Here is a 14,903-nt window from a genome sequence, read left to right as displayed (position 1 = left end):
CTAGTGAGGTGGTCTTGCTATTTTTGAGTTAGTTACTGAGCTAATTCCCTGCACTTTATTAGTCTGGGTGTTTCAGGGAATTCTTACTTGCACTTGTGAGGCTAATTGACTCTGTGGAGGTTTAAAGGACTTTGTGTATGTGCTTTTTACTGCTGAATGGATGTGAATAATTAAACTTTGCTTCTGGGTAGGCTGATGTAAATAATCTCAACTTTATTGACTTTTCATAGTAAAGCCACTGTGTAAAGCAGTAAACATAAAAGTTTTTAGCATGCCTCACAGAAAGGTTGTTTCTTAAGTGCGTGTATGTTTTGTTTAAACTTGTGGGGTAGTACATGGACATGATCCCGTTCCTTGAGGAAATGGAAAGACTGCTGCAGGTAAGGTTCCCAGTGAATATACTGAGTATCTGTAGGGGGAGTGGAACTGCTTATTTCTTGTTGGCAGCCAACATTTTCTTGAAAAAGGAATTCTAAAGCCTGTATATGAGCAAAACAAGTGTGTGTGTATGAGAATATAGGTTGATTTGACTGGGCTATCCAGATAAATGTCTGCAATGTCTGGGGTTGCTGCTTGTTTCTTAGCAATTAACAATGCTCCTGGTGTTGAACAGCAAATCCTGGTCGAAGAAAAGACCATCCTAAAACACTTTGTCCATACTAGTGCTGCCTGAAAGAAACAACAAAATTTACACTAGTGGTTTGTGTTTAACCAAGACTGAAAGTTGCTGGCTTTCAGAAAAGCTGCCAGCTCTGCTTTTGAGCCATTCTTGTGTTTTGATATTTGACCTGTGCTTTGTAGGAACTTATTGCATATCAGGAAGCCACAAAGGTGTGTGAAAAATTGCCAGCATCTTTGTCCTTGTACCTATTTTTTCCTTTTTTGAGGTTTTGTGATTCATTGTCATGTTTCACAAATCTCTGCGTACACATTTTATACAGCAAGCCACAACTTCTCTGGTCATTATATAAAGGTGTAAGTAAAAACAACCCATGTCCCTCCTCCATCACAAATTTAAAAAAAGGGGGAGTGAGGGGGCAAAGAAACTTCCCCTTCCCAGCCCCTCCTTTCCCCATTCTGACAGGATGTTGCCCTGTATAAAAGAGATACAAAAATTCATCTTTCCACTGAAAAGGAGGTGGTAGCTAAGGATTTTAGTGGAAAAGAAAAAGCAGAGAAAACCTTATCATTACTGAGGGTCTTTGAAAAGTGTTAGTATTGTTGTAGAATTATTTATCATTGTAATTGTGCTGAGGGAAGCACCTTGTCCATTCTCATCAATATAGCAATGTCCCTTCTGTTCAGCTTTTGTGGTTCTGTTTCACTTCTGTAGTGTTGGATAGGATATGCAATGATAAAGATAGCCTGGTTTCATGCAAGTAATTTTAATCTTATAAATGGATCAGATGATGAAAGCCTGCACCAAAGTAAAAGCACATTTTTTGATCCACCTGTGAGAAACTGCAGAAGGGATTAACCCTCTTTCTCCTTTATCTCATAGAGGAAATTTTTGTGTGCTGCTAGCCACTGAGGGTGAACAAGAAGTGCATTTTCAGAGGTATTGTCAGAACCGCATGCCTCTGACCAGTTTGTTCTGAACAAGCAAGTTCTTGGGGAGCACATGGAAAGCAACTTGGCATTTTTAGAAGGCATGATCTGCTTTTTGATTGTTTATACTTTGGCACATGTATTCTTGGCAGTTTTATATAGCTTATTTAAGCCAAGCTATTAATTAGCAGCAGTGCACCTTTGATACATACATAATGTTTGGGACACTCTGGGCAGATTGGATGGAGTTCTTCCATGTTTGAAAGCATATACTAATTTTTTTTATGAACAGTATGCATAAATTTTGAGTAGATGTTGGAGAATTCATGGGAGAATGAGGAGGAGTCACTGTGGCTGAATCAAGTAATATTTGCTCAAGAAGCCTGAACTGCAACTGAACTCATGTCCAGAATTTGGGGATGGCTGAGAGACAGATATTTTTGCTCCTGATTAAGTAGTATTTGCCACTGAAAAATATAAAAGGAATATTCACTAGCCTGCCTCAACTGAGTTGGAAAAAGGAAATGTGGTGATCAATTCCATACAATGCACAGTCCCTCATACAGCAGTAGGAAAGGGGATGGAATGACCAAGATGATCAGAGATGCCAACAGGAGTGAGGGTCTGTCAGCTTAACTATTAAGTTATTGCAACAGTAAAGACTTTGTTGTTCTGTTTACTCTTATGTTGTCCTTTACTCTTTTCATGCATAAAAATAAATAAATTGTCAAAATTACCTAATGCCCAGTGGCCCAAAGTATTATAAATAGAAAGTGTTTTGAGGTGTGCTGTTCATGGCTACAAGAGTTCCTTTGCCTTTTCTTGTCTTTTATCATAAAAAAAAAACATTATACAAAGGGAAGATAAAAATCTCTAGATTTCTTTCTCTGTCCATTTGATCTTCTGTTTTGCTTCCTCATTTGTCTGTTGTCCTTTTTGAAGGATGATGTAGTTGCAGATAGCTTGAAAGGAGGAAAAAACATAAAACTGCAAAACATAAGACTACAGAAATGCCTGGCAGGAGTTTTTTCTTAGGGACAGCATTATGGTACAGGAACACGTGGCCTATTTCCTTTCTATCTTCCCCAGCATGAGCAACTGTTGGATTAGGAATCTTCAAGTCCTTGTTTAAAAATTGATCACATGTAAATATCTGCATAGTAATGGCACATGCTCAATGAAGTGAATTTTGGTATCCAGATGTTAAAGTCCCTGCATACACAGTTCTTGGAACTACTTAGAATTCAATGGGAGCTTATACAAAGAGTAGCAATTTATTTGTACACTCTCAGTTGAAAAATGGTGACAAAATTTTGCTGTTTTTCAGGTCAGCCCACTGCTGCATAAATGTCTTGAAAACATTTGAAAATTAACCAGTTTAAATAGAGTAAAATAACATTTGTTTAATGCTTTCCTTTAAAATCAGATATGTTTGGCTTGAAAAACTTATCTGAATGCTCTTAAGCATGTTCATGTATTGAATTTTTATATGTAGCGTTGTTTGAGTAACCCTACTAAAAAAAGCCAATGCCCATTTTTGCAAAAGAGAGGGTGGTAAGTGAACAAAAGTATTAAAACTTATTCTTTGGTTTCTATTGATCAAATATAAAATTGGCTGATCAAGATATGGACTTAAATAATAAAGTAATTCATATCTGCAGTGCTTAGTTTTCAAATTTTTAGCCCAAGCTATTAACCAGTTACTTCTAAGTAGACAAGCTTATTCATTTGGAAAATGTGAGAATGTTGCAACTTTCTATTCATTTATTTGTGAATTGGTTAAGGTACATTTTCCTAAGAATATATTCATATAACTTCTATTGGTGTCACAGTTTTGTTTTGAAAGTGATAGAGTGGGCATCAAGATGAGCCAAACCCCAGACTGTTTTAGCTGATTCCTGTTTTGTCAGGCTAGGGTTGAAAAATGGGAACTAGAAGGACAGCAACTGAGTTATTCAACCATGCTGGACACAGAGCTATTGCATAGGAAGCATTGCATTGTCAGCTGAGCAGACTCCAGCATGCCTGACTATGCCTCTTGGCTGAGCCCTCCAGTGCTCTAATGGGTGTGTGGAAAAGATTGGGTTTTTTAGAAAGCATTTGCCACCCCTCCCCTCTTTCCCCTGCATTATATAAACACACAGTTCCAGGTGACCTCCTTCATCTTCCCACCTGGGAAGTGGCTGTGTAGAAGTATAGTGACTGATGCTGTATATTTTGATGTAGACAATAATTTTGTTGTTTATCTAGACAGAGATATCATTTTGTGAATTCTGCTTTAGGATAAAATGTACTTACTGAGGTAAATCTAGCGTAACTTTCTTAGTGCTTTGCTTGTCTGGGGCCAAAAAACTTAAACTTTCTGGCCATGATCTAACTGCCTTGTTCAGCTGGATTATGTGTGTGGTATGTAACTTTATCACATGGATGAGGGACAGCAGAAGTTATGGGTTTCTCCTGCTAAGGATTTATTCTCTGTAACTTCAATATGACTACAAATCCTTTTAATCCAAGAATGACTCTTATCTTTCAGATCACTAGAAAAACATTTTTCTCATCTTAGTTTATGGTAAAATAGTCTGGCAATGGTCTTTATCTGAAAAAGGTATTAATCTCCTTTTTTTATTAGCATGAACTGCATGATTTTTAAAAAAAAAAGACTAACAGAATACTTATTTTTCTTTGCTCTCCTTCTGAAGAATTCCTATACTACATATAGAATCCTAGCTGAATGAGACACCACCTTCTTTGCCCATGTTCCTTTTTTGGTGAGAAGCAATTACAGTAATGGTGCTCATTAGGCACTGTGCATCCTGTGGGCTGTGGACTATCTGCCATTAGTTTTACCAGTGCAGTATGATGAGCTCTAGCAGTGCCTCATTGTCCCTATCCCACCTCTGTTAATATGTTCAATATCTCTCATTGGTTGTTTTTTTCTTGGGTTCCCCTTTTGCCAGTTTGGGCAGTGGGTCCAGACTGGTGTGCAACAAGTTTGGCTGTACTCATTCTACATTTTCTGGTATATCTGGATCAAACCCCCCCACTTTAGTACTGTACTGAAATAAGGATAGATGCTTTTAATTTAGCACACACTATTATTCAATTTCACTTACCATTAGACATGAGTGAGGTGTTCCGGTCCTGTAATCTGAACAATTAATTTTTTAAGTAATTGCCTGTCAGGTGTGATGGCTAAGCAAAACCAGACAAATATGGGTAGCACTAATGCTGTTTTCCCAGGAGCATTGTTTGCAAGGGCAACTGTGGTATAACCTTTTGGAGAAGACATGGCTCCTCTTTCTCTTTTGACTGATATCCAAGGGGTGAAGTAAGCACCTCAAATCTAGGCTGCTTTGCCAAAGAATCTTAAAGCAATCAGTGAGGTTGGTGAATGGTTTTATTTGAGATTATAATTTTTTAAAATTTATTTATAAAGTGGGGTATGAAGTTCTGTGAGGGTTTTTTTAATTACTTTTTTTTGGGGGGGGGGGGGGTTGTGGGATTTTTGTTTTTGGGTTTTTGTGAGACTGAAACCAACCTGGTGTTTGATACTGAAGTGTTGAAAGACCAGTGTGTTTAACTTTGAATAGAATCCCAAGTACCTTGGGGATGTTGTAAATCCAGATTTTTAGGAGAGCAAAATGCTACTGTAATGGATCCACTTTAGAGACATTTCAGTCATCAACTTGTTTTCCTATTACTGTAGTGTGCTGTGCAGTGTGATGTTTGGAAATCAGTACCATAGCACAAGAGAGATTTCTATCCATTTTAAATGCATGTGACTTTAGGGTTCTATGGAGGAAGGCACCTGACTGAGTGGAAGGGTTTGTGATTCCCTAAGCTGAGAGTTGTAGGTGTGAGGGTTGATTAGAGGTTGTTATATACCTGTGCACTCTACTGGTCTGTATCACACCAAGTTGATTTTCTTTACTTTTCCCACTGAGAAGTACTAAAGCAATTGTGGGTCTGGCTTTAACTGCTTCACCTATCACCCTTCCCAGGCAAGGGACCTGAAACTCTTTATGCTGGGCAGAAACTCAATGACAATGAATGGCACACTGTCCGCGTGGTGCGGCGAGGAAAGAGCCTCAAGCTGATCGTGGATGACGATGTTGCTGAGGGTAAGTGTGATGTATCAGGGTTTTTTGATCACTGTCTTTGTGTCTCAGTTCCTAGTCTTTGCCATTATGCTCCTTCTGCCTGTTCTTCTGTGCATCTCTCCCCACACCCCTCCCTGTTGCCAGTCGTGATTTATTTTGTGTTACTATGTTGAAAATGAATGTTCAGGTCTGAGACTTGATAGCCAGCACCAGAAACTTCTGTGACAACTGTGACAACTTGAGATACGGGTTTAGGGGACAGATAAGCATGTACTTATCTCAGACTGTAGAGGGGTTCAGCAGCACTTTCTCTTGGTCCAGGCTCTTTCTGAAGTAGACTGAATAAACGCCATTCCTGAGTTGCACGTGTGATGGTTTCCAGTGCTGTGGAATCAAGGCCAAGGCTCTCTGGACCACTCCTCTGCACAAACTTTTCCTTGAAGATAAACCTGCATGAAGTACATGTCTTATAGAGCACAGTTTTTTTTTTTGTTTTTTTTTTTTTGGTTGGTTGGTTGGTTTTTTTTTAAATTTTATTTCACAAGTTCTTGTGTGCGTGGTTCAGAGCCATCCAGAAGACAAAGCAAGCAAAGCAGTTTGTTCTCTTTTTTTTTCTTGATTTTTAAAAATAATTTTTTGCAGTTCCAGACAGCTTTTTGAGCTCCTGCTTCTTTTTGCAGAGAAATGTAGTTGAGAGGAGGAAAGAAAAGATCAGTCAGGAAAGTTGGGGTGTCCCAGGTTAAAACTTGCATTGAAATGATCAAAGTACTCCAGATTGATCCTTTTTTAATTGCAGAATTTTAGAGATTATACTTTCCAGATCCATTTCTCCATGACTACAAGAGCCAGAAAACCTATCTTTCTTTTCTTTTGTAGGTCTAAAATTCTCATATTTGTATATAGCTTTAGGAACTGAGTTTTTGAGAAAAACGTCAGCAGTCTGGAGGCTGATAATAATAAAATAAAAACCAACCCAGGAATCCTGGATGCCAAACTGATGCAAGTATAATTGTTACTTGACACCCACGCTGGTTTCCCAAAAGCTGAAATCCCCTTCTCTGAGCAGCTTCTATTCAGACTGCAATTAGGAGTAATAGCTGCTACACATAGTGCCGAAACACTATATCCTATCCCTGAAAAAAGAGGTTTTTTTCCTTTTATATGAATATGGATTATTTTAAATATTGTGGTAATTTAGATTAGTGGAAAACCAGGAGTCAGAAATGTGAAATATGCCCAAAGAAGCTGGTTTACAGGAAAATGGTTAGAAATACGTTTCTTCTCTGCAGTAAATATGTGCTGTCTTATATAGGCTGTGATTTTGCAAGAGAGAACAAAAAAGATGCAAGAAAAATCATTCATTTTCCTTGCTGCAAGTCAGCCTTGGTGGTGGCTTGGTCAAAATTAGCTAATAGGAAAAACTAATTTTATTTAAGAGGGAACTTAAAAGAAGCACTTAATTCCGATTACTTCTAAATTTGAGAACAATTCTTCTGGATATGCTTTTTTTAGGAAGCACCACGAGGTGGCACTCTCTGCATTACCGAATCGATCCCCCAAAGCCATCTGTTTTTGAAGTCTTTTTCACGAAGCTCAGTTTATAAATAATAATGATACAATCCTTTACTAAAATAGGATACGCATATGTACATGTATATGAATTACATAATTAAAGATGCATTACAGCTAAAAATATCTGATAAGAGAATGCCATCATGGCAAACTCAGAAAAGCCAGAGTTAAGATTTTTTGTGCAATCTGCATCCCACTTCCTTGGGCAGATGATAACAGTCTTCAGTGGTGTGGTCACATAGATTTTTCCACAGGATTCTTTCTGTCTTAGGCATAGATCAGAAGTCTAAATTGGGCCCCCAGTAAAAATGAACAGTCTATTTGATTTCTGTCTTCTTATTTCTTGTTCAGAACAATGCGCAGTAGCTGAATTTTGCTCTAAATTTAGAGGGTTTTTATTTAATTTTTTTGTTTTAGTTTTTTAATTGTGTGTCTGTGTTGTAGGCTACTCATCATTATGTTTATACAGAACTAAGAAGCTTTAACTGGCTTTATCCTCATGTCTATGTTATATGAAGTATTATGGGCATCTTTTTCCTATTTTACAGGTTTGGGAACATGGCACCAGATTAAAGTTGGATGTATTTGGTACCAATTTGCCATGTTCTTTTAGTCATTTGCATCAGAAAGATTCAGCATGTCTGTAAATTGCATCCTTTAAATAAGTTCAACCCTGCCACTTGGGAATTAGATGTAGACAATTAATGACCACCTATGAAAAATTTGTAATGAAGTGTCTGACTTCGTTTCCCATAGAACATCTAAGGCAGAGACAGAATCCAATTCTGGACAGCATTTTACTGTTTAATCACAAAACCTTTGTCCCACATTCCTCCTGACCTCAGAACAGATGTCAGAACATCAGTGGTAAATGAGACACAAATACAGCTGATATATTCCTCTCTATGACATCTTCCTAGCACCCAGATACCACAGTGGAGGCTGGAATTTTTTTGTCTGCTGCCACTTGAACTAGAGAGCTTGTGATTGCTGTAGTAGGTACAGTACTCCATAGAACACAGTGGGGAACTAGAGGTGAACTCTGCAGGTGGGGCTGATAGCTAATGAGATCACAAAATACTGGATTGCACTCCATGATTTCCTAGGAAATTACATCTCTGTCCTGATTCTGATCTTGTATTGCCATGTCCTTTGCAGCTTTTCACTGAACTACTCCTGACTTTCTACAGTACTGCCTCTAGAACTCTTTTTTTTTTTATTAAGCCAGCCCCAGTTTTCTCATTTTTCACCTTTTCTAAGATTCTCAGCTCACCTCCTCCAAACTCCCTCACTCCATTTTTAATGCCCCCTATATTTGGGCTCCCTATCCAGTGTACTCCAGATTCCCCAGTCTTGGCTTTTTTCTTCTACTTAGAGCACAATTGCCTTGTATTTTTTAAGTGTAGAAGAAAAAAGGAGGCATTTTCTTGCCTTCGAGAACTGATATCTCTTAATTTTATTGTTCTGATTTTTCAAAATAAAGAACCAGGATTTTTTTTTTTAAGTGACTTTTCTAATTTTAAGAAAATACACTTCTGATTTGGAAAGAATCATAAATTTTATCATACTGAAACTGAAACTATGAGCCTCTAAGGATCACAGTAGTGGAAGTGAGAAAGCTGTCTAGATAAATTTCCCTGTGTCCTATTTCAACTTCTGGAAATGTCAATTTTTCAAACTAAAATAATATTATTTCTGGTAAATAACTCTTTCAGGATTTAAAAACACTTGCATTGGTGCTGACACTTGAATTTTTAAATAGTCATAAATTTGTCACTGCCTTCAGCTGCTTCTAAGTTTGATCAGCTGTGTCTGCTTGGACTGAAGTTTTCCATGGTCTTTGTATAATTGCATTGAAATTTAGATCCACTGGTAAAATTTGGAATAAGTGAAAAAGGTGAATTGATTTATATAATATTTTTCTTCACATTTGAAGTAGATAGCGGAAAGAAAATTTTCTAATAACAACTATGCTTTTTTGCTGTCTTTGAATAAAACTTGTTCACATTTGGACAAAGTATAAACTGAAAAACTGCAGTTCGTACATGACCATGAGAGGTGTGCTAGAAATATTTCAGAGTTTCCAGAGTCTCTAAGCAAGAAGATGACCATCAGTTCATATAATCTGGCTCTCTATACACTGCAAGCTAGGATGTATCATCCACATGTCTTTATAAGTGTGTTCAGGTTTTCTTCTATCCCCAACAGAAAAAGAAAATCACAACTCATAGGAAAAACCTTGAAAGGACTACTGCTTTTTGGTTGATTGTTTGGGAGGTTTTTGTGTCTTTTAATGCCTTTTCTCACCTCTTATGGTGAGAAATTATAGGAGACTTCAGGAGACAGCACAGAATATGAGAAAGCTTATAAATCCCAGTGGATATAACCTAGAGGAATTAGAGGAGTTTGTTCTGGGTTCAGCTATGCTAATTGGTATGATTCCTAGGTATAATTTCAATGACTGACAAATATGTCTTGCAGTGACTTGTTGAGAGTTGTGTAGATATGCTTGCTGACCAGCAGATGCATATAAGAGTATTCCAGTCAGATACTGTTGCTAAATTTTGTATGTTTACAACACACCAGAAATATTTATTCTGGTTTTATCCAGTTGTCAAAATTCACAAAAATAGTGTGAATTTAAATATCTTTGTTCCCTCTGGATTTTAAACCTGGTGAATTTGACCAGCATGTTAAAATCTTATGAGAGGGACCAACAGATAGTGTGGCTGTTTTCTTTGGAAAACCTACCAAAAGAGAGGACTGTGCTGTGATTATAATCATGGACAAAACACACTTGACTATGAGAAAATTAATTTAATTTACTGCCAATTAAAAATAGAGTTGAATGGTGAGAAACAAAGACAAGAAATTAGAACAGTGTCTGCCACTCTCTTTTATTGGATTTGCTCCTCCCTGCCTCTCTCACCTGTCCCCACTAGGCAGAGAAGGGGGTTGGAGAATGGTGCCTGTGCTCAGCCTGTGACAGCTCCTCTCTGACACTCCTTCCTCTTCACACTTCTGTCCTGCTGCAGTGTGGGTCCTAGCCATGGAATGCAGTCCTTCATGAAGTGCTCCAGCATGGGTGGTCCCCATAGGCTTTCAGGAAAACCTGCTCCAGTGTAGGCTCTCCAGAGGCTGCAGTTCCTTCAGGAAATATCCACCTGCTCTAGCACAAGGGTCCTCTATGAGTTGCAGTGTAGTTGTCTGCACCACTATGATCTTTGTGGAGGATGGAGAATTTCCACTCTGGAACATGGAATGCCCCCTCTTCCCTCTTTTCAGTCCTTCGTGTTCACAGGGGTTGGAGTTGGGATTTTTTTTTCCCTTTGTTTCTTGTGGGTAGCATTGTGTCCTTTCCTACACGTTTTCTCCCAGGTACCACCATCTTGTCCAAGGGGCTCAGCTGTGCCTGGTGGGTGGGTTGGAGGCATTTGGAGCAGGCTATATCAGGAATGGAATAGCCCTGGCCTCTCCTCACTAAGGCTGCCCTGCAGCGCCCCCAGAGCCAACACCACACTTCATAAACAATGAGAACTGCAGAAAATTTAATGAGAGGAAAAAATAACGGCCTATATGCAGCAGAATTTGAATAGTGGTTGCACAGTGAATGATAGGAAAACAATTAAATTATTAGTATTTTATTCATTCTGGTTTACTAAATGGACCAAGGCCTATGTAGAAAAAGAATTTGCACGTGACCAAATAGTGAAAACTACCTTAATAAAGAACTATGGAGGGCTAAAATAAGATTGGTTGAAAGGGTTTTCATTCTGATGTTTCTCAATTTGTCTTTATAGCATACTGTTGTATTTCATCTGTCTGTATGGGTTCTGTGTCTGCACTGGTGCCTAGATCACTTAGTGAAACATTTAAATATGCTGTAGGAGGAATCTGACAGTAGTATTTGGTATACTGAATAGCTTGGATATTTTGAAAGGTTAAAATCTTGTCATGATGTGGTAAATGCCCCAAGTGGTAGGTTGATGATTTAACTATATGGAGGGTTTTTTGCCCATTGTATTTTTGTGTGTTTTCCTCCTGCCGTGCTCTTAAGGGAGAGGAATAACAACAAAGGAATAAATATCAGCAATTTTATGTTTGTTCTCACTTCTTTCACTGCTCTATTTATATTAATCTATGTTTATCAAGTGTTTGCAGGAGATGCATTTGGAAAAGTTGTTTCAGAGGTGTTCGAGTTGTTTAGAAGGTGGTCTGCTGCATCAAATAGATCACTGTTGGCTTTAAGGGAGGTGCCTGGTCTTCTTCACAGACAAAGCCTGTGAAGCACAGGGAAAAGTACAGAGCTTGCTGCCCATGGCCCTTTAGGGGCCTGTCTTTTCTGCCAGTTTTTGTGCTAGACTCACACATCTCCACCAAAGCCTCTCCACCAAGATTCTATACATCCTTTCTTACGCACGCTACTGATCAGTGATCGGATAGGATTTAGTTTGTTATTAGTCTGGAAACTGGAGTGTGAAGGGTTCCATATAACCTGTTGCTGATCCCCAATATTTCTCCTTGGTTCTGTCCTTCAGGCACAATGGTTGGTGATCATACCCGCTTGGAGTTCCACAACATTGAGACAGGGATCATGACAGAGAAACGGTACATCTCTGTCATCCCCTCCAGCTTCATTGGCCATCTCCAGAGCCTCATGTTCAACGGGATGCTCTACATTGACCTGTGCAAGAACGGGGACATTGACTACTGCGAGCTGAAGGCACGCTTTGGTCTCCGCAACATTATAGCTGACCCTGTGACATTCAAGACTAAGAGCAGCTACTTGAGCTTGGCCACCCTGCAGGCTTATACATCCATGCACCTCTTCTTTCAGTTCAAGACAACCTCAGCTGATGGTTTCATCCTCTTTAACAGTGGTGATGGCAATGACTTTATCGCAGTTGAACTAGTCAAGGGGTAGGTGGCTTTCTGTTGTTTTCTACCAGGTCATTTATAGATAAATTACTTATAGGTGAACTTAAAATGCTTACATGAAGAGAAGTTTGCCTGATACTCCTGTTTTCTCTGTTTGCTGAGCTGTAAGACAATGTGTTTAAACAAAAACACTGAAGCTCAAGACTCCTGATTATATGACCGACTTCTTCCTGTGGCTGGGGGAGGGACATTTTTACAGTGTACAACATTAATATTTTAAGTCATTGGGACATAGACTAATGTTTTGTCCTGTCAACCTTGCAGATTAGCACAGAGGAGGAGATGTGCTGAGGGCTTTGTATGTCTCTTCTTCCCCACTCCCTCCCCCCCTTTTTTTCTTTCCCCATTGTAATACTTGTTTTTCTGCCATCTCCAGTGAAGGAAAAAAAAAAAAAAATATGGGCTGGTGAATTTGTACTTCTGCTGGTGAAGCTTGATGAAAGGCAAACTCAGCTTGCTGTTGAACTGCTGTATTCTTTTCAGAGGACCTGTAGCTTATAAAAAAATCGTTTGTTAGCTGAACAAATTTTGATCTCTGATGATTTAGTCAGGGTAGACAGTTTACTAGTCCTTTTTATTTCAGTTCAATCTGTTTTCGTTTTTGGCTTTGCACATACTTCTGTAAGCGGGACATTGAGTAATAAAAAAAGCAACAGTCGTGATCTCCTGGTGCTCTGTTGAGAGTAGAATTTTTTTTTTTTTTTTTTTTTTCTGAGTAGAATACTTCTCTTGCATCCTCAGGTGGATTTCTGTGTTTGAATTATATAAATAATTCAGGGTAACACTCCCATGACTTCAGTCTTTGTTAGGGTCTCTAATTTTGCCAAAAGCTTTGCTAATTGTTTTTCAGCTGTTTGAATAAGTCTAGGATCTCATGAGAATTTTAGTACAATATTTCAAGTGAGTTTCCTAATTAACTTCTTATGGGAGTTATTCAAAACTCAGAATTAACCTGGGGAATATATGCCCTAAATAAGCATATTTAGTGTTGCTCCCCAGTACATTTATCAATATTACCAATTAAAAAAAATATTTGCACACAGTGTTTTGTGGCTCTGAGAGAACTTTGTGAAAATGAAAAAGAGGAATATTTTATGGTTAGAATCTGATTACATGAAATGTTGTAATCTCAAAATACTAATCATTACACTTTGGTGGAAAAGAAACAACTATATTCTTTCCAAGCAGTGGCTAATATTTTGGCTTATTAGAACTTTATAACCGAGAGATATTTCCCTTCATTACTTTTTAAAGTTAATTTCCCAGCTCTGGCTAGAATAAGGTTCAGTAATGCTGGCGTTCTTCCAGAATATTAACCAGGTCTTGCTGTATTTACAGGTATATACACTACGTGTTTGACCTTGGAAATGGACCTAATGTTATCAAAGGCAACAGTGATCGTCCTCTCAATGACAACCAATGGCACAATGTTGTCATTACCAGAGATAACAGTAACACACACAGCTTAAAAGTGGATACTAAGGTGGTCACTCAGGTTATCAACGGGGCCAAAAATCTGGATCTTAAAGGTAAACTCTGCAAGATTAGCATATTCCATCTTTGTTCTTGCAAGGCTGAACAAGTGAACAGGAAAAAGCTTGGAGTAACCATCCATTACAGAATAGTAAATCTGGACTTTGCACATTTTGGCTTTCAAATTAATTTATCTCTTTTTTGTTTCACAACTTCTTGTAGCCAAATAGTGTGTTATATTTTGCTTTTTCAGAAATTGTCATTTTTCAGATTTTCCTAGGTAGCAATGAGAACTGGGATTATTTAGGGGATTTTGTGATGGGTTCTTTGTTTGGTTTTGTTTTTATTTTGGTTGGTTGTTTAGCTTTTCGGTGTTTTTTTAGTTTTTTGTAGTAAAGGAAGCAGAAATAATTTCTTGCACAATACGTTGCTCTATTTTAAACTTTTTCTGAATGTGTGTTCACTTTGCTTTATTCATGTGTGGTGGCAAGAAAAGTGACTCTAGAAGGTGTGTAACCTCCTCCTCCTTGCATGTTTATCCCTCTCTGCTCTAGGTGATCTTTACATTGCTGGCCTAGCTCAAGGCATGTATAGCAACCTCCCGAAGCTTGTGGCCTCACGTGATGGATTTCAGGGCTGTCTGGCATCTGTAGACTTAAATGGGCGTCTGCCTGACCTTATCAACGATGCTCTGCACCGCAGCGGGCAGATTGAGCGTGGATGTGAAGGTATAATTGATTTCAGAGAAGTTCCCCTCTCCAGCACTCACTTCACATTTCATTGTTGCCCTCTGTGCATCTACCTGTTTACCTTACTGTCCATTTCATTAGTTTGCTTCCATGGCAGTATTATTCACTACAATTTTTCTACCAAATGCAGCTTATGGATTGACAGTTCCTGTGAGTGGCTTAGCAGCTCTTTTCTTATATGCTCTATCCCATGTGGGTGGTACCTTTAGTAGTGGGAAAGGATGGTACTAGGGGACAAACTACTACTTACTAGTAGTTTTCTCAGAGTGGTTTATTAGCATTGCAGTAGCCTTAAAATACTTTGAAAGATGTTCTGAGCATTCAGTTCATTTGTGCTTCAGAGCACCCTTTCTTGGAATCCACAGAAGTAAGTATTTGGAATAACAAATAGAAACAGGAGTAATGGAAGGTAGAAGGAGCTGAATGGTAAAGATTGGACTGAAAAAGGAGTTCATTTTTGATGAGGTGGGTCTCCCATGAAAGTACTGGAGGCATTGCCTCTTCTGCCTGGGAAACATTTCTC

General features: G+C 38.5%; 1 protein-coding gene across 7 annotated transcripts in view; it reads left to right on the top strand.

The window, feature by feature from the left end:
- The window catches only part of NRXN3 (neurexin 3), a 963,379-nt gene that overhangs the window by 413,172 nt on the left and 535,304 nt on the right, over positions 1-14,903 (top strand). For all 7 annotated transcript variants that reach the window (XM_021542850.3, XM_021542849.3, XM_077784015.1 and 4 more), the window contains 4 exons: positions 5,550-5,669; positions 11,759-12,140; positions 13,497-13,687; positions 14,186-14,359. In XM_021542850.3, coding sequence (XP_021398525.1) covers positions 5,550-5,669; positions 11,759-12,140; positions 13,497-13,687; positions 14,186-14,359 — 867 coding nt within the window. The remainder of the gene's footprint in view (positions 1-5,549; positions 5,670-11,758; positions 12,141-13,496; positions 13,688-14,185; positions 14,360-14,903) is intronic.

Source organism: Lonchura striata, chromosome 6 (genome assembly GCF_046129695.1).
Source record: "Lonchura striata isolate bLonStr1 chromosome 6, bLonStr1.mat, whole genome shotgun sequence".
NCBI lineage: Eukaryota > Metazoa > Chordata > Aves > Passeriformes > Estrildidae > Lonchura > Lonchura striata.
The sequence above is the reverse complement of the archived record's forward strand: the minus strand, read 5'-3'. Positions and strand labels throughout refer to the sequence as shown.